This window comes from Montipora capricornis, unplaced genomic scaffold, assembly GCF_036669925.1.
Source record: "Montipora capricornis isolate CH-2021 unplaced genomic scaffold, ASM3666992v2 scaffold_461, whole genome shotgun sequence".
Classification (NCBI taxonomy): Eukaryota; Metazoa; Cnidaria; class Anthozoa; order Scleractinia; family Acroporidae; genus Montipora; species Montipora capricornis.
The window spans coordinates 240001-259419 of record NW_027180197.1 but is presented as its reverse complement, the minus strand read 5'-3'; the positions used below and the strand labels follow the sequence as shown (position 1 = coordinate 259419).

Genomic DNA, 19419 nt, shown 5'->3' with positions numbered 1-19419 from the left:
TTGGGGCCAGGTCGGAACCCATGCCTAAATTTACTCGAGTTGAATCCGTTTTTACCTAGGTTAAAGTGGTGATTCTCATTTTACCTAGGTTGAATATGCACTCAGATGAATTGAAGAAAATTGTTTGGAGTCTAAATTAAGCTTAAAGAAAATTCAGTTTTGGTTATTTTACATGGATATCAATTGACTTATTATTCAAAAGTAAATAATGAAAAGAACTTAATTGACCGCTTCCCATAGGGGGCGCCCCATAGGTGGCCAATGAAACTCAACGAAACGACAGAACAGAAAAACAACAACAACACCAACAACAAAAACTGTTAAGAATCGCAACTGGATGGAGGAAACCAGTTGGCTATTTACAAGTGCAGCTTGGAAGTTGAACCAGGGACTACCAGGATCAAATTCAACGAGTGGTTAGAGCAGGTCTTAAACCCGGGATCTCCGGATCTCAAGGCAAGTGCCCTAACCACTGGGCCACACTGCCTCCTGATAATCGATAGCTGGAATAATCCATTTGCAGAGAATCAAAACGATTTCAGCATTTCAACAGCCAAAGGAAGCTCCCGATGATGTTAGAACGACTCGAAAGCACTCCACCAAAAGTCAAGTTCCATGATCCCTTAAAACTGAAGAAATGGAAAAAAGTTTCTTTTCTCACCAAGCCAAAAGAAAAAGACCACTGGATGAGCAGTCATACTTAAAGCAGACAAGAATCTCTTCACCTGGATGATAATCATGGGACAAAACCGGAAGACTGATGTCAGAGATTTGCTAAGTCATAGTCTTGGTCCTTTGCCCTGGACTCTAGCAACGCCAAAACTTTGCCAGACACATACATGTGTGGTTTCTGTCAATTTGGTATGTTCCAATTATGCTCATGAAAAAAATAAAATGTCTTTAGACAAAAATGGCAACACTTTTTGTTGCGAGTTATTAAACCGGACTGGTTTAGGACAATGTATAATGTAAGCTTTTACAAAACTGTGCTTGAAAATAAACGTTTTTTTTTTCCAACTAGACCCAGTCCCCCAAGGAGGTTTTATCCCATCTTGACGCCTTCGCTTTTAATTATTTTACAAAGGCCAAGCACACTACTTTTGTAGTGAGCAAATTAAGGAAAATTGAGACCCATGCCTTAATTTACCTGACTATGGCCTTAAATGAAGGTGGCCCGCAAAGTACTAGAATTGACATTGTGTTTGTCGCGTACAGAGAAATATCCATCGAGAATGTCGAGAGAGGTATCAGAGGGGAGGTTCAATGGGGGCAATGAGCAAACATCACTGCCACACAGCTAATCCCACAGATGAGGATGTTTCTCATTTAAATGAAGAACAAGACCAGCTTGATTCGATTTTTTGCAAACGAGTTCAAGAAAGAGAAATACAGGAAATTCTGCAACGCCAAAGAAACGTTCTTTTCATAACAAGCGAAGAGAAATGCTGGAAAATCACAGGCGAAAGTGTGGAAGAAGTGCCAGAGCTGGCAAGCTCACAGGAAGAAGTTGACACGCGGCTTTTACTTCATGCTTCACACGCTGCCCAAGAGGGTCATCGAGCTGTCATTGTCGTCACAGAAGACACAGATGTTTTTCTTTTGCTACTGTCATTCTGTAGAGCCATGAACGCAACCATGTTGGAGAAGTGTGGCTCCAGTACAAGCACCAAGCTGATTGACATTAAAAAAAATCACAACCGTGCTTGGTGAAGACACATGCAGAGGTCTAATTGGTGTGCACGCTTTTACAGGCTGTGATAGGCTAAGCGTAAATTTATTTGCAGGCAAGGAAAAAGCAAAAGCCGTAAAGATACTTAAGGATGAAAGGAAGAAACTTTCTCTAGATTGGGCGAAGAATGGCAACTTCCACCTGACCTCTTCACCCTCATAGAAAAATTCACTTGCGATCTCTATTCATCTCGAGCTACTGCGCGCTACAATCTCTTCTGTTCCAAGAATGGTGAGATGGAATCCTTTCAACTAACACCGTGTAAAGATGCCCTTGCCGGCATGGGATGGAAACTGAAGCAAGTGGAAGAGCGAGAAGAACTTCAATTTGACTGGATGGATGGAAAACCTGCTCCTGATGCAGTCCTAGAGCTACTTGAATAACGTCCTGCAAGCAATTTAAAGGACGTGTTCGTTCCTACCGCGAAAATCCATTCTTACAATACACGAGCCTCGACCTCTAAGAATTTCTATATCCAGAAATCTAATACTGAAATTAAGAGGAAGTCCTTTTCAAGAATTGGTGCAAAACTGTAGAATGAGATACCAACTATTAAAGTTAAGGGCACTCCCTAAAGCTACTTTTAAAAAGAAGACAAAAATAATTTTGGAAAATGAAGATTCTTATAAAGATTTAGAATCCATCATATCAAAAGTTAACTTTTACTCTTCATAGCTGTACATCCTTATTTTCCGATCCTGTTTTGTCCCTGCTTCTGCTCATTTGCTATGTTGCCTAAATGAACCAGTGCAGTACGAGTTTCTCTCAAGTAGTTCTTCTTTTGCCTTTTCTGTAATTTGTTTTTTTTTCCTTTAAACAAAGGTTAGCAGATTTCATTTATTTTTATTTTTCCTGGCCCGCCTCGATTAGCTGCCGCTACCTGCGGTGCCAGGTCTGTTATTACTGTATTATGTGCAAAAATGTAATAAAGTTGTTGTTGTTGTTGTTGCAAGCTTCCCGGTTGTGTTTGCTTGGCTAATGATCTGAAATGCACAGACATTTGCACTCTGAAAGAATGCCAAAACCAAGTCTAGTTAAAGGTGATGAAGAAATTGATCTTTATAATTCAGATGATGACACAGATGACTCAGATGATACTGATGTAAATAGATGGAAAGTAAGAGAGAACGAAATGGAAAAAGCTAAGAACGAAATAGAGAGAGAGAAAAAAAGAAAGAAATGTCATTGTAAGTCAATTGTACACATGTTGACTTAGTCTTTCTGTCACACAATTTCACTAGAGAGAGACTGGAAACTAGCAGAAAAGTCAAATGTAATAGAGTAAAAATGTAAAGATGACCAATTTTGATCATACTTCGCGTAGAGCAAGTCATTTGAGATGACAACAGAAGTATTTTGATTTAGAAGAAACGTTTACTACAGATAATGGTAAAATTAACAATGAAGGCAATACTAAGATTTGACTACTTGAACTTTGATCCAGTTATCAGTCACATGACTAAATAGAGATCACAAATTAGTCAATTAACATTTGTTTTAGTGTTGTAGAATTATGTAAGTTGTTCAAACCAGAGCTTTTTGAGAGCTTTTTTTCAACTCGATGATAAATTGAATAGTTGATGATAAATTGAACAGTTTGATGATTTTGAATCGAAAAATCAAGCCTCGGGAGGGGGGGAAGGGGGAGGGGAACGCTTCGTACACCATATAGCTGTACCGGATACATTGCCATCACCCAAAAATATAAACTAGGGATATCAAGCAACATTTTGATGTACATTAGCCTTTGTCCCCCTGAGTGGTACCAAATGGCCACGTTTGGCTACCTGGCTCATGCACTACTTATCATATCTGGAAATTTCCAACGCCACATTCACATTCCATGTTTTCATTCGAGTGAAAACAGTTTTCAGCATCAGGGGCACCCAACGTCAATTTTCAGAAAATATCTGTTCGGAAGACGATTTGAGATCTAGAATTTTCGGAACATTTGTTGTAAAATTTCTTGCCGGCCTGCCTGTCTTAGGATTTTCGAACATCTAAAACAAAGTATAATTGCCCAAATTTTCGAAAAGGTAACTTTGGATCCCTATAATTTTCGGATCACTAGACTTTACGCTAGGAAATCCGAACAGATGAAAAATCTTTAGGGGATAAAAATATGGCTATATCTACCGTTTAAATACCGTGAAAATACGTTTAACAATGCTATCTTTAAGTGGTTTTGAACTAAATTCTCGTCGGGTGCCCCTGTCAGCGTGCGTATGTTCAAGATTAAGATTTATTATGATATTTTCCTTACATCCTCGCTCGCGCTTTCATTGTAAAACTATTGAGAAAATCCCCGTATGAAGTTAAAGCCTTACCCATTTCGGCGAGGAGGGCCGGAAAAAGCCGTAAGGCCCGGTTAGGAACAGGTACTGCTCTGTGCGATGCCATTTTAGATGATTTCGTCCCTTCTAAACATTCAAGTCATTTATATGCAGAAAAGCAACCACAAGCAACATATTAGAACAATTTTCTGTGCAAATTTGTAACTTTTTTTTGGCACAACTTTATCCTCTGATTGCTCAAGAATAGTGTAAAGAGCCCATACGATAAAATGCTTACTGACTGAGTTTAGGTGGGCCGGACAGGAAAACTGTTTGGCCCTAACGCAGTTAGGTCCGTGAGCTATTAAACCTCGGGCCAAATATTTTTTCCGTTCAGCCCTCCTCCTACTCCTACTCGGTCAACAAGTTCATAAGCTTATACCTTCTCTATAGCCAAGCTTGACTTTTAAGAATAACATTTGCACAGGTTCGGATGTTTTTTGAAGAAATTTTTGTCGTAAAAACACATCACTTGTACCAGTTCTCAGAATATTGTGGTTTAGGAGCCATAACAAACAGCATTTCTCGCAACAGGCAATGAAATTCGTTCTTGCTTTTCTGAAGCACACGGAAACACCTCGGCGGTGTTTCTCCGATTATGGTGTTTGCAGATAGAAGAGCTTTTTTGTTTGTGTCTTCAGCTTCCCACACGCGCAATTCAGTGCCTATATTTGTAAGCAACATATCCTGCATTGGAGAGGTCACATTTAGTATAGGTAATCACATGCGAGTGCAATTTGGAATATATGAGCATGAGAAAATTTTTATAAAGACGAACAAAACGGGCGAGTGCAATTGCACTCTTTTCAATTGACGTCAAGATTTAGAGCCCAAAGCATTATGGGATTAACACGAGGACAAAAACACAAATTTTGTCTCCACTCCACAACAAAAAACAACACAGCATCGCTGAACCAAATAAGTTTATTTTGGGAGGGCCTGGCGAGAACCAACCCGAACACTATACAAGACTGAACATTTACCTAACAAACCCTTGAAAGGCAACCAAGGGTAAAGCTATCTTCACACGTACAAGTCACTTCATAGTACCAGTAGGGCTGGTAAGCCAAAACACTCAATATATGGCCTAATTCTACAAATAAGCAAACAGTCTTGGTACCAGTTAGGCTGGAGGACATCAGCTCCGCCATTATATTTGACTATAAGATAAACAGGCCATCCTGGCGTCCTACCCCAAATAAGCTCTGGTTAGAAGCTTTGTGCCAGTTAGGCTGGGGAACATCAACTCCGACATTAAATTAAACTATAATATAAACAGGCCATCTTGGCCTACATCCCCAGATAAGCTTTCCAGCTCTGTGCCAGTTAGGCTGCCAGTTAGGCGGGGGATCACCAACTCCTACGTACATTATAAATAAAATACAATATAGCTTAGAGTACAAATACAAGAATAAAACGGACAAAAGCCTTAAAACTAGCAGAGCTGAGCAACCACTAACAAAGAAAATGCGGTTCGAACGGAGGCCAGAAAAAACCTGCCAGAAAAAACCCCTGTGGGGAAAAAAGAAAATGTGCAGGAAATCTGGGTAGGAACCATGGCTCAAGCTCCAAGCGATTAGAAGCCCATCCTACGAAGGCTTTACAAGAATGAAATTAGAATAGCCGATTCAACCAGACTGGATGCATGATACCAGGAAAAGAAGGAACTAAGCAAAGAAAAAATTAAACGAAACGAAACGAAAGAACGCGGTTGGTTCTGAAGCCTAGATGACAGCCAGGTGTTATACTCGGTCTTATATACCCCTGAAACCCTACCCATGATACCCCGGCCTGTAACCCAGGCCCATGTTGTATCTCGTGCCGACAAAATAGTTATTTCAGCCTTGTTCGCTTGCTCACCCGTCAGAAATAACATATTTTGTCTCCACTCCACAACAAAAAACAACACAGCATCGCTGAACCAAATAAGTTTATTTTGGGAGGGCCTGGCGAGAACAACCCCTATCTAGAGTGACAAAGAATTGGGCAAAAGGCAAGATAAATAGACACTATTAGCTTACATGGCTTAGAGCCCGAGGAATTTGGAAACAGAAAGCCTTTGATCAAGGTCGTCGTCAACATATGTGTCTTTGGCTTGCACGGACTTCCAGCGACCGTGTCGCTGAAACACTCTGTCACTGACACCACTGTTAGCTGCCATAGTCGCGCCACCCGAACGCAGAGAGTGCAGCCCGAACTTGGAAGGGTCGGCCCCGATGGCCTTCAAATCCCGCCTGAAAGCTTCCCTCATAGTACTGTAACTAATAGGCCTATCGGGGGCTATCAACTTACAAGAATCCTTTCCCTTGGAAATGGGTCTAAAAATCAGATCCCTGGAATCTGGAGGAATTTGAAATTTCGAGAGATACCTTTTAAGGAGCTTGACAGGACACGCACCACTAGGAAGCTCGGAAATAACTACCTCGTCTCCTCGACGAAGCTGGTCGTTCTTACTTTTGGGGACTTTAATAACCACGAATCCCTCATTAAAGAAAACGTCATTCCTCCTTATCCTGGAAACATCGTCGAACCTGAAGAAACCGGCAAATGACAAAATATACAAGGTAATATTGCGCAGCTCAACAGGGTTGTCAAGGTTAGAACGGCTAATAATGTCATGAATCACACTAGATGAAACGGGCTCCTTGCGGTTAACGATAGCAGTACCAAGAAGCCTTTTTGAAGCAGACCTGGTGGCCTCGACAATAGGGTTATCCGTGGGAGAAGGGATACCAGCCATACTATGAGCCCACTTTATGCCATAAAAGGCAGAATCAATTACACTAGGGGAATGGGATTGCTCGATAAGGTGTTGTAAGTACAATGCAACATGAAAGGGTTTAGCGGGGAAAACATTCCCGTCAAACATACTAATGGCGAATTGCTTCCACTTGCGGTAAGCACGGTAGTACAGCAATGATGTACTGGTGGCCTTCGAGGACAGTACTGTCGTCTTCAGCCTGTCAGCTAACCCCTGCACGGGACCGTTAGGCAGAGCGTCCTGATCAAAGTCCCAAAAACCGGATTGGAAGATATCTAGAAGATACAAAAATAGGTGAGAAATACTGAGAAAAACCAATAGCAGAAATAATAGCAAACAGACAAGAGACGGGGAAAATGGCAGGAATAAACAAACATAAATGTAACGAATAAATAAACCCTTTATTGCATGGAAAGTATCACACCACGCGGTGGGACCAAACAATAGCCTACATGAAAACCAACAGGCAGCTCACGCAAAGCCGTATAAAAACCAAACTAGAGTAACATCTAATTACAAGAGTCACACTTTCCATAAGGCAAAGTGCAAAACCCCTCACGACATAAGGGGGGCCTAGGATGGCGAAAGTCGACTCGCAGAGCAACAACATCAAAATCAAGGGGTTTGGTGCCAAAAAGGGAATTACGGGCTTTCCCTTTGACAAATAATCCCTGGAACTTGGGTAAGTAGACCCAGTCAATGACGAATCTGCTCCAGTGCACACCATCTGTTGCGCAGACGTTCCAGAAGAACGACGACTTCCATAGCGGCAAAATTAGGGTACCTCTAGCAAGACACACTTCCATGTGTTTAAGAACTCTAACGATTAGGCAAACAGGTGGACAGAGCCAGTTATTGTCGTATCCCCAGTCCTGGGAAAAGGCGTCAACTGCCTCACAGCCGGGCTGAAAAAACCGGGAATTAAACCTTGGCAATTTGGAGTTGTAACTACAGGCGAACCTGTCGACGGTATGTGGACCCCAGTAATCATTAATACTTCGAAAAATAGAATCATTAATAGCATAATCGTCGAAATCAACAATCTTGCTGATGGAGTCGGCTCTGACATTAAGATCCCTAGGGATCCATCTAGCATCAAGAGAAATGCGATACTTAAGGCAAATCTGAAAAGCTTCAAGAGCTAACGCCTGCAGATCCAATTTCCTGCTGCCGTTGAGAAGGATAGACTCAACGTTCTGGTTGTCTGAATACCAGATGACCCTAGTGTTGGACAAACGCCCTGCAAAGGCCTCCAAGGCGAGACAAACGGCCTTAAGTTCTCTCCAAGTAGAACTCTTCACTTTTTCCTCAGGAGACCAATTCTGATGGAAAACCAATTCGGAATGGGACTCGACAAACGCGCCACAGGCTGAATCGGAAGCATCGGAGAAACTAACTCGGAACGGAAGCGATAGTACCCCCCAATAAACTCTACCGTTGAGGGAATCTACATTGTTAGCCCAAAAGTTAATTTCCGAAATGGAATCCTCCGACAAGAAAACCTCGCTATCCCAGGATAAAGCAGAATTCACCACTGAAAAGAGATGCCTGGTCATAATACGGGTGACTGACCCAACGCAGGAAGAAAGTGAAATAATCTGGCCCGCAACGCTGGCGACACTTTTAACGTGAACCTTGCAAACAGACTGTTGCGAAGACAAAGCCTGCAATGACCCGAGGTCGGAAGTCAATTTCACGATGCGTTCATCGGTGGCCTGAACAGAACCATCAATGGTGTTAAGAACAACTCCTAGCCAGGTAAGAACTTGAACTGGTTCCCAAACGGACTTTTCCTGGTTGGGGACGAAACCAGACTTGAGTAAATCGGAATGAACGGCTAAACTGTGAATTTTGGCAGAAAGTTTATCGATTCCCCCTCCTAGGCCATCATCCAGGAAAATGGCAATAGGAATACCCCGACTTCTCCAGGATTTTTGAAGCGGTTTGAGCATCTTGGTGAAAATAAAAGGAGCAGAAGAGAGGCCAAACGGAAGAACGCAAAATTGAAAATATCTGAACTTACCACTGCCAAAATCCCAAGCAAAAGCAAGGTATTGGCGGTGCTCCGGGAAAATTTCGATGTGATGATAACCCGATTTCAGGTCAAATTTAAATAAATAATAGCCCTTGTCAAAAATCTGAGTGGCTACGGACAAGTCTTCGCACTTGAACTTTTGTTTGTAAATAAAAGCGTTCACGTGTCTCAGATCTAAGATTAGTCTCTGTTTACCCGAACTGCGAGTAGAAACAGAGAGCGGATTAATAATGCCCGGCGCGCAAAAAATTTCCTCGACAAGGTCAAGCTTGAGTAGGTCATTAACAGCTTCAGACACAAAAGCACTGTTGTTACGTGCAGAGGCATTGTTAGTTTTGTAGAAAGGTGTGGGAAGATGAAAGAACGGAATCTTGTAGCCCTGGATAATGACATTCAGGATGAACTGAGAAACTTCTAATGAACGCCAAAAATCAATGCATTTTCGAAGTCTTCCACGGACTGAGGGCAGAGCAGGAGTATCAATATCAGCAGAACATAGGGGATCTTTAAACGAACTTAAAACTAGCGGGAAAACAGTGGGAGAAGATGGGTCAGAACTGGAATCAGGCTGACAATCACTCAAAGCTTCCAAAATAAAATCATTACGATCAAAACAAGACAGGACTACACCTGATAAATCCTGCTCATCTAGTCACTTTGAAGTTGAAGAGTTGGACTGTGTTGTCATCGCGGGGCAGCAGGCACGCCAATGGCCGGCCTTTCCACAAGCGAAGCATGTGCCAATGTTACGACGACGAGACGGGAAACCGGAATTGGTCGCGGCTGGCTGGAAGGACAGAGGTTGTGATTGGGAACTTGAAGACGAAACCGACCTGCTGAGCGGGGAAGATGTTTTAGTCGCAGCCATTGCTGAAGACTTCTTCTTCTTTCGAGAAAACGTGGCTGCACGGGCACGTCTCTCAGCACCGTGGATGCGTTTTTCGTCCTCTGAATCATCTGCTAGATCGTGTTGTTTGTATTCTTCGACCGTACTCCAACCGTATTCAGACTTGTCGGCGAGAAGAATATGCTTCTGCCGTTCGACGAGCAATTTCTCACCTTCTTCGAGGTCAGACTTGACTTTCTCAAGGTTGGACTTCTCAGCGGCAGACTTGGCGCTGTCGAAGGTTTCCGCAAGCTTGAGATTGAACTTAAACTGGTCCTCGTTGGCTTTTCTTTTAAACTTATGGGGCTCTTGAAATTTCAGTTTCTTGATCTCTTTCATTTGCTGTTCTGTCGAAGTCTCGTTGGCACGCTTAATCTGACCTGCAGTGTCCTTGAGCAGCTCCTTAAAGGAGGCCATTAACTGATTGTTGTTGGCTCTAATTAGGTCGGACACTTCGTCTTTGGTAACCGACATTACGGCAAAAAGAAAAAATTAAACGAAACGAAACGAAAGAACGCGGTTGGTTCTGAAGCCTAGATGACAGCCACGTGTTATACTCGGTCTTATATACCCCTGAAACCCTACCCATGATACCCCGGCCTGTAACCCAGGCCCATGTTGTATCTCGTGCCGACAAAATAGTTATTTCAGCCTTGTTCGCTTGCTCACCCGTCAGAAATAACATCTTTTGCGAAGTTTGCCCGCATTTCAATCCCATAATGCTTTTGTAATAAGGTGTTACCATTTATTTTTATCACTTGTGGAGAATGATATTTGTAGTCTGAAAAAACTTACAAGTGCTTATTAATTCCAAATTGCACTAGAAAAATCATATGATTACTTATTAAACATATACCTGAAAAATTTCTAGATAGTCTAGCTGAAGCAACGCTCGCGTATCAGGGAATTGTGCAAAAATTTGCGCCATCCAGGGCTCGCAATTGATTGACTTTCTGACTTTGTTTGCTCATTGATCAATCAGAATGCTCGGTTTTTTTGCTTCTTTTTGCACCGAATTTTCGTTTTTCTGCACTATATTACGTGAAAACTGCATTTCTCTTAGCCAATCAGAACGGAGTAATCTTGCCATAAATATTATTTAATTAAAAAGAAACAACACACGGTTGTCTGACCCATGATCTTGGTCTTTGTCTCTTGCATCTCTCTCTTCCTAATAAACACGGCCAGGACGATAACTGCTGCACTTATAAATGCTAATATCCTTCTGTAGTCATTTTGGCTAAATCTTCTTCATTGAAAGCTATAAGGACGGACTCGTTTCTAAGTGGTCGAGACTACGGTAACAGTTGCCATAACGACTCTACTCCACCGTCCGAAACAACTGTCTTTTTCACCTGGACGTATTTGTTGGCAAAGAGCAAACGCCTCAAGACGGAATTCTCAACCTCAGTGAAATGTCAGCTGCACCTTTCACCAGCAATTACTGCAGTCTCAATAACTTGCCTCAACCAATAGTTTTTTTATATTAAGAAATGGTGAAAACTCTTAAAATATGTGAACTGAAAACTGACATTTCATATCTTTACTTTGTTCTGTCATCTTTAAATTGAAGTGTGCTCAGGCTACTGTCAATCGTAAATCAACTTGATTATCCACAGAGTGCCCTTAAATAAATTGTGTTTGAAACGATTCAGCAAGCAAGTCAAACAAAAAAGCCGAAGATGACAGTATGGTGATAGGAACGATACTTACAGGCATAGCGCATTTCAAGTTCATTTTTTTCGTGGTCGCGAGCCGCTAACACGGTGTTTCGCGATATGGGTGTGTAAAAGCGCCCCTGGCAGTCGATATAAGTCCATTAGTCATCTCACTAAGTCAGCCTAAACCATGAATGAAAGAAGTCAGTCTTATACCAGTAACTAGTTAAACCAGTCTATCGCCATCCGGAGGTAAATTTATGTGCTAATTTCGGCCATGAAATTGCTTACATTCTGAAACCTGCTTTGGAGAGCTGAAGACTGCTAACGCCTAAAGAAACCAAGCCTCATTATATATGAATGGGCAGTGCGTCGTTGAATTATTTGCTTATTATTTTCGTTGGATCTCTGTAAATTAAAAAATTATGTTGACCACGCAATTTGTCATCCAAATCAGCCTGCTGCTGAATCCGTATACAATTCTTGGAAGCATGCGGTGACGTGAATGTTCAATTGAAAGCCAACTGAATTTCGAGATGCTATCAGATGAGAGCAACTCACTGTGTTAGCAGCGGCGAAGGATGCCAGAAAAAAAAACACTGAGGTCTTCGTTCGCAACTGCTTTAGTTTCTCTCAGCTGCAATGATCAATTTCACATAGAGTTATTGCAACGGCAACGCGGAAAGATATGTCACAATCCGCTAATTTTGTGTTGTTTGCTCCAGGACTAGGCTTTTGTACATTATGCTAGCATTTTTTCCAGAATTTTAGTGAGGCAAAAGCATTGAGCATTATTCAAGCATTTTAGTGGCATTTTCCCGGAATTGTTTTTTTTTTTCGAGAGACTAAAAAAGAAATTATTCTTCTTAGAGAAAATGAAGACTAAAACTCAATTTTCTAGGGATAGTCAACTGCTCTCTGTTCTTCGCCTCGTAGATGATTTCGAGGATTTTGTTTTTTTTTTGGCTGTATTTATGAACTTGTATACGTTGTTGTTACTTGCAACACTTGTACGTTTTTTTTGTAAGTGTTAACAATTAACACCATGTCAAAAATGTTGAAATTAATTTTAAAAACCGTTTGTATAATGGGCATTATCCGAGCATTTTAGTGACTTTTTTGGGGGAGACCGAGCATTTTAGTGGGAGAATTGTAGCATTAAGGTGACGCATTTTAGTGGGGAAACAAAAGCATAATGTACAAAAGCCTATCCAGGACACCTGCGATTGCCTCGAGGGATGACATGGTGTTCATTTAATGACGTCCACAAAATTTAAATACATGGTGCTTGCAACACATTCATACGCCTACACAGATATTGTTGCTTTTGATGAAACATTGATTTTCTTCTTATATATTTAATAAAGCTTACAGAACGGTCAATATGCCCTATTTCAATTGAAAAGTTCTTGAAAAAGTCGTATTTATCAAATTTTGTGTTGTAAAATATTCATATAGCCCCGCATTTTAATACTTCAAACTGGCTGAAATAGACAGAATTTCTATTAGTCCTTTTTTGATCTTTCGAAGGAAAAAAAATGTGGACTTTAGTTTTTTTACGACTTCAGGTCTTCCAGCAGGTTTACTCTAAGGTTATTAAGTGTTATGTTTTTCAAGATTACCTTTTAAGTCATCACCGGGGTCTTTTGAATTTGGCAGTTTTCAGTAGCACTGAGCTGCAGGCAACAACCTTGTTCGCTCGGCTGAATAAATATATATAACGCGAGTTTGCAATGTTGAAGCGACTAAATAAATACGAAGACATCTGCAGATAAAAATTCGCAGCTAAAAGAACCAATTAATCGACGCCAAAAGAAGCTGTGGGAGGTGCGCTGAATGCAGTTTTACTGATAAAACCTGGGCTGCCATCAGGGGGATAAAAAGAAGATAATGTGAGAATCAGAATTGCATTGTTGCTTTGTCGGGGGGAGTTTGAGAAGTTAACATCCCTTAAACCGAAGGATTTCTTCTTCATGTTACTAAGGCCCGGTTCATACGTCGCATTTCTGCCATGTCGAATTCAATTCAACGAATTAAGTGCGGCAGAAATTCGACGTCTCAATCGGCTGCCGCATTTCTGCCGCACGTTCGACTGGTCTTGTCGCATTATCCGACAGAAATGCGACACCGATTCAAACGTGGAATTTCTGCCGTGTCGAATTCAATTCATACATTATGTTAATGTATTGAGCATGCGTAGACTGAGGCTAGCTATCCAAGATGGCGTCACTGAGGGAAGAGTCAGATTCAGAGGAAAGCTCTTACTCTTTGTCTGACAATGAAAATTTGGCCCCGCAGAAAAAAAAGAGACGAGGCAGAAAAGCGCAGTGGCAAGATAGACACGTTGCCGACATGGTAGATGTCATTTGCTGCAACGACAACTTTGCTAGGAAGCTCAGTGATTTTCACCAACTCCAAAAACACCAAAAACAACGAAGTGTATTCTCAAGTGCAGAAGGAAGTCGAGAAGCGATACATAGGCTCGAATAATTTTCCCTACTCGACTGAACAAATGCGAACAAAATTTAAACGTTGTGTAACCGAGTGCAAAAAACTTGGGCTGACTATCAAGACGGCGACTGGTGTTAAGAGAATTCAAGAAGATCGTGGTTATGGGCCATTGTTCAACCAGTTATTTTCCTTGGTGCAGTCAAGAGATTCTTGCAACCCAGAGCTCGCAGAGGAGCCTTCCTCCAGTCGCAATGCCTCGAGTTCGGTGAGTACTGAAACCAGTCCAGAGGACGGAGGCAAAAAACTTTTTGTTCCCAAGAAAAGATACAAGGAAAAGAAAAAGAAGGAAGACGTTCTGACATCTGTGGTCGAGGTTCTGAAAGATATGTCCCAACAGGACACTACTGCTGACCATGGGAAATTTTTTCAGGAAGAAAATGAACGAGCCAGGGAGCATGAGAGCCTCCGTTGAGTATCTTGGTCCGCCATATTGATAGGTAGTTACGTAACCTTTGTAACATTTTTCCGCTGACCAACATACACAGCGGTATCAATTCAAAGATTTAAATTCGGCAGAAATTCGACGTTTGAATCAGCTGTTGCATTTCTGCCGCACTTAATTGAATTGAATTCGACACGGCAGAAGTGCTACGTATGAACCGGGCCTATTTAGAGTCCCTTCAATACTGTTGGATTCCACAGACAGAAAAAACACGTTTCTCTCAAAATCACTTCAAGGTAATTTGCGTGAGAAAAGTACAGTTGTTGATAGTGTGGTGTAGTTTCTTGCCATGAGTTGAGTTGCTCAGCGTACGGAGAGGGAAGGGAGACTTCAAAAAACCAGAATAGTCCCATTAAATTCCTCCCCTAATGCCATCTTAGTTACCATGGAAAACTTCACTGCTGCCCAACCGAAACAATGTCCTTCTCTCACAGAAGATAAACTTGACGTTAAGATCATCAAGATCTTGGCCTACAGTATAGTTTCGATCGTTTCTTTCTTTGGAAACTCTGTCATCATTGCAACTGTGATCAGGAACCGACGGATGCAGACAACTGTAAACTATCTCATCGCAAACATGGCCGTATCGGATTTCTTTATTTCAGTGTTTGCGGTGCCGATGAAAATCTCCGAAATCGCAAACGGTCCTCGAAGATGGCTAATTGAAGGATCTGTGGGATTGATTTTTTGTCAGCTGATCTATTTTTTCCAAGACATTTCATTGCTTGTTTCGATTCAGAGCTTGGTCGTCATTGCTGTAGACAGATATCGCGGAATTGTTTTTCCATATCGCCCCGCCATAATAACCCAAAAACGATGTAAAATTGTTATCGCACTGGTATGGGTGGTGTCGATGAGTTTACACAGCATTTATTTCTTTATTATTCGTCTTAGTTCCAACAATAACACAACATATTGCATTTTCAGCTGGGAGCCAAAAATGTTCTCTTATCCCAAAAAAGCCGAAGAAGATTACGTTGTAGTTGTGTTGGTTCTCGTAGTGATTGCTCCATTTTTGACTTTAGCACTCTTGTACACTCGAATCATAAGGAGTTTGAGAATTCAAGGACACACAATTCAGTATAGTAAATCAAGGCTTCAACTCAGAATTTACAAAGAAAACGTAAAAGTCATAGCAAACATCTGCGCTATAATTATTGCATTTGCCCTTTGTGTTCTGCCACTGTTCGTGTACGGAATGTTGTTTTACTTTGTGTGGAAATGGGAAATGCCGTGTAACATGATTCAATTTGGATTCGATGTACATTTTGTTTTGTTTTCAAATGCTGCCATAAATCCCCTCATTTACTTCGTATTCAATGATAGATATCGCCGAGGATTGCAACAGGTTTTAAAGCAGGTCCAGTTTTGCCGCAAAGACCGTGGCGATAACATTAACGCCGATGAAATATGCTTAAATCATCGGAACACCAATTCAGAGACGGCGGCGTAAATATTCCAGTCCTCTTCATCATTTTATCGTTGTCATCGTGGTCGTCATCGTTAACGTTGTCATCATAGTATCATCGTCGTCGTGGTAATCGTCATTATCGTAATTATCATTATCGTCGTAATCGCCATCGTTATTATGGTAACTGTCATCATCGACATCGTTACAATCATGGCCATCGTTCGTCATCGTCATCGTGGTAGTCGTCATCATCGTAATTGGTCACTATTATCGGGATAATGATCGACATCGTCATCATTATCGTCGTTGCCATCAGCCGTCATCATCGGCATCATCGTTGTCATTATCGTCATCTTCATCATCGTCATACAAAAAAGAGAATGAATTGTCCTGAAATTCTCACAATTATCATCATTATTATAGTGCTCATCTTAGGTATTTTACAACGCCTTGCCGCAGTATCTCATTAACGAACTGGTTCGCATCGAGAAAAGAGCGATCTCAATTATTGTGCCCTTCACGAGCTACATTAATGCATGTGAATTTCTTGGCGAAACACCCATAGTGGATGATATTGATTCATTATGTGGTAAGCTTTTTCATAGCATGGAATCCAGTAAAGACCATACGCTGAACAACTTACTTCCGCCACTATATAAGAATCCAAGGTATAACTTAACAAACTATCGCCCATACGAAGTGCCACACGTCCGCACCAATAGGGAAAAGAACTCGTTTACTAAAACAATGGCCCGCCAAGCGAATCAATTTTGGAATCAGTTTTATAAATTTCTTCGACTACAAGAGGCACTGGATTAAACGGGGTACTGAGCTTGTTGGCCTTTGGTTGTTTGACTAAAACTGTATCTCCCAGCTTGATATGGCTTTCCCTCACACCTAGCTTTTGGTCAGCATACGCTTTATCTTCTTTTTCTGCTCTGTGTCTCTCTCTGCCATGTTCTTCTGGGTCTCAGCAATGGTTTGTTGGCAGACTGGTGGCATCACTTCCAGCAGAGTGGTCTTGAGCTTCCTCTGGTTAAGTGCTTCGCATGGTGAGATGCCAGTAGTCGAGTGAGGTGTCGCCCGATACTGCCGTAGAAATTTGTTGAGCTCTTGTTTCTAGTTCTTATGCTTGATGGTCGCGGTTCTCAAGCATTTTCCTAGTGTCATCATGAAACGTTCTGCCTCGCCATTTACCCTTGGCCAGAGAGGCGTGATCTTGCGGTGTTGAAAGCCTAAATGCTCAGCAAAATTCTTGAGCTCCACGCCGTTGAAGAGGGGGCCCGTTGTCGCTCTTTAGCACTTCAGGAATCCCTTGTCTTGCGAAAATTGCGTCGAGCTTCGGGATTGTGGATCTGGGGGAAGTGGATGTGACAATTTCCACTTTTGGCAAACGGCTGTATTCGTCGATGACAACCATGAGATAGTCTCCAGAAGGAAGTGGTTCTAGGAAGTCCATCGCGAGTTTTTTCCACGGAGCGGTTGGTAGCGGTAACATCCGTAGAGGTTCGAGTCGTTGTGCCTTGCAAGTAGTTGCTGCTTGGCATGGTAGACAGCAGTCGACTTTCTCCTTCAGCATCTCATCCACACCGGGAAACCAGACTTTCTCTCTGATGAGCTGTTTTGTCTTTACGATTCCTTGGTGTCCAACATGCGCCAGGTCTACAGCTCTGTTTCTCAGTGTGTTAGCGACTACGATCCTATTTCCCCTCAATAGTGTTCCCTTGTAGACCAATAGTTCGTCCTTCACTTCCTTGTACGCTTGTACTTCGGGATCCGTCCACAAGTCGGTTTCAATGGCCTTGATAAGCGCCTGGAGCGAAGAGTCTTTCTCCGTCTCAAAACTTGATTTCTTGCAGTGTCATCGCTTTTGGTATAGCTTGGTTGCAAATGTAGTTAACATAGTCTTCCCCGATGTTGCGTTCTTCACATTCTGCGGTGCTTGGGTGACGACTCATGAAATCGGCCGGGTTTTCGGCGTCTTTTCCAGGTCGGTAGACCATGCAGTTGACAGTTATAGGGCATTAGCCTCAACTTCCATCAATCGATGCGTGCTGATGTTGGCTTGTGACTGTTGAAGATCCCCAGAAGCGGCTTGTGATCTGTGGCGATGGTGAACTCTGACCCATACAGGTAAAGCTGAAAATGTTCAGCAGCCCAAACTACTCGTAACTTTCCCTCTCGGTCTGGGAGTATCTGTGCTCAACGTCGCTGAGTGCTCGGCTCGCGTAGCTGATAACTTTACCGTCTTGCACCAATAAACCTCCAAGTCCGACGGGGCTCGCGTCGACTATCACTTCGGTCTTGAGTCTCGGGTTGAAATACGACATCACATGATTCTTGGTCAGGGCGTATTTTAACTTGTCGAATGCTTGTTGCTGCTCGTCGGCCCACAGCCAGGGCGTGTCTTCCTTGGTTAACAGCCGTAGCGGGGCAGTTATCGTATCGTAATCTGGGATGTAACGGGACAGGTACTGAGCCATTCTTAGTAGTGACTACACCTCACTGACATTCTATGGTTTGCTCATGTCAGTGATCGCCTTGATCTTGCCTGGGTCTGCCTTGATTCCGTTCTTGCTGAAGATATGTCCGTAGAACTTTATCTCACTCTTTGAGAAGCTGCATTTTGCCTTGTTCGGGCGCACATCGTTTTGCTGGAGCCGTTGCAGCACACCACGAAGATTCTCGTCATGCTCCCTCTGGGTTTTTCCAAATACGATGATATCGTCAGAGATATTCTTGCATCCAGGGAGGCCTGTAAGGATTTCCTCAATTGCGTTCTGGAAAATCTCGGACGCCGCGTTGATTCCAAACATTAAGCTTTTGTATCGTCGAAGTTCTACGTGTGTGCTGAATGTGGTGATGTGACGGCTCTCTGGTGCTAGCTCGAGTTGGTGGTATCCAGACGAGAGGTCTAGTTTGCTGAATACTGTCGCTCCGTTGAGGTCAGCAACTAGGTCGTCGATTGTCGGCATCAAGTGCTTTTCTCGCTTCACAGACTTATTCGCCTCTCGCATGTCTACACATATTCTCACTTGGCCAGAGCTCTTGGGGACTACGACAATGGGGCTCACCCAGGGCGTCGGACCTGTCACTGGCTCGATGATGTTTAATTCTTCTAAGCGCTTCAACTCCATCTCGATATCCTTTCTGACATGGAAGGGGATGCGGCGGTGCGGTTGTTGCTTGGGTTTGACGTCAGAGTCTACGTGAAGCTTGATAACTTTTCCTTTTACTTTGCCGATTCCTCCAAACAGACTTTCCAATTCCTTGTTCCTTGTTGGGGGGCTGGAACCGAGTCTCGCCGGTTTTAACTTGATTGACGATCTTAAGCACGCCTAGCTGTTTAGCAGTGTTGAAACCCAGGAGGTTTCTTGAAGCACCTTTGACAATGTGCAAGGTGGTTTGTGTGCTGTTGGCATTGGCGAATATTTCGACCTTGACAGTTCCCAGTAGGGGTAGGGGTGTCGGTGGGCCGTAGGAGAAAATTCAGCGCTTTGTTTTTTCTGGAGCTTTTCCCTTGTACAATTCCCTGAGGATGTTCTCATCGATAAGATCAACCGATGCTCCTGAGTCAACCATCATTTCCATTTGATCTTGACTTGGCACATAGGTTGTTTGTCACGGCCTACTGTGTAAACATACTCATCTTC

General features: G+C 42.5%; 2 protein-coding genes across 2 annotated transcripts; one reads left to right on the top strand and one right to left on the bottom strand.

Annotated features, from left to right (window-relative positions):
* Positions 1 to 6088: 6088 nt before the first annotated feature.
* LOC138036146 (uncharacterized) lies at positions 6089 to 8775 on the bottom strand. The gene is made up of 2 exons (XM_068882498.1): positions 7608 to 8775; positions 6089 to 7098 (listed from the first exon to the last, which is right to left on the bottom strand). The coding sequence occupies exons 1-2, from the start codon at positions 8773 to 8775 to the stop codon at positions 6089 to 6091; spliced, it is 2178 nt and encodes a 725-aa protein (XP_068738599.1).
* A 5965-nt stretch (positions 8776 to 14740) lies between these two features.
* On the top strand, positions 14741 to 15808 carry LOC138036144 (neuropeptide FF receptor 2-like). The gene has a single exon (XM_068882497.1). It carries the CDS (start codon positions 14741 to 14743, stop codon positions 15806 to 15808), a length of 1068 nt encoding a protein of 355 aa, XP_068738598.1.
* The last annotated feature ends 3611 nt before the right edge of the window (positions 15809 to 19419 follow it).

Coding starts and splice junctions, on each gene's coding strand:
- LOC138036144 (XM_068882497.1), top strand. CDS start 14,741: ATGGAAAACTTCACTGCTGCCCAACCGAAACAATGTCCTTCTCTCACA.
- LOC138036146 (XM_068882498.1), bottom strand. CDS start 8,775: ATGCTCAAACCGCTTCAAAAATCCTGGAGAAGTCGGGGTATTCCTATT. Junction 7,099..7,607: donor GGAAGTGTGTCTTGCTAGAG/GTACCCTAATTT, acceptor TGTATCTTCTAG/ATATCTTCCAATCCGGTTTT.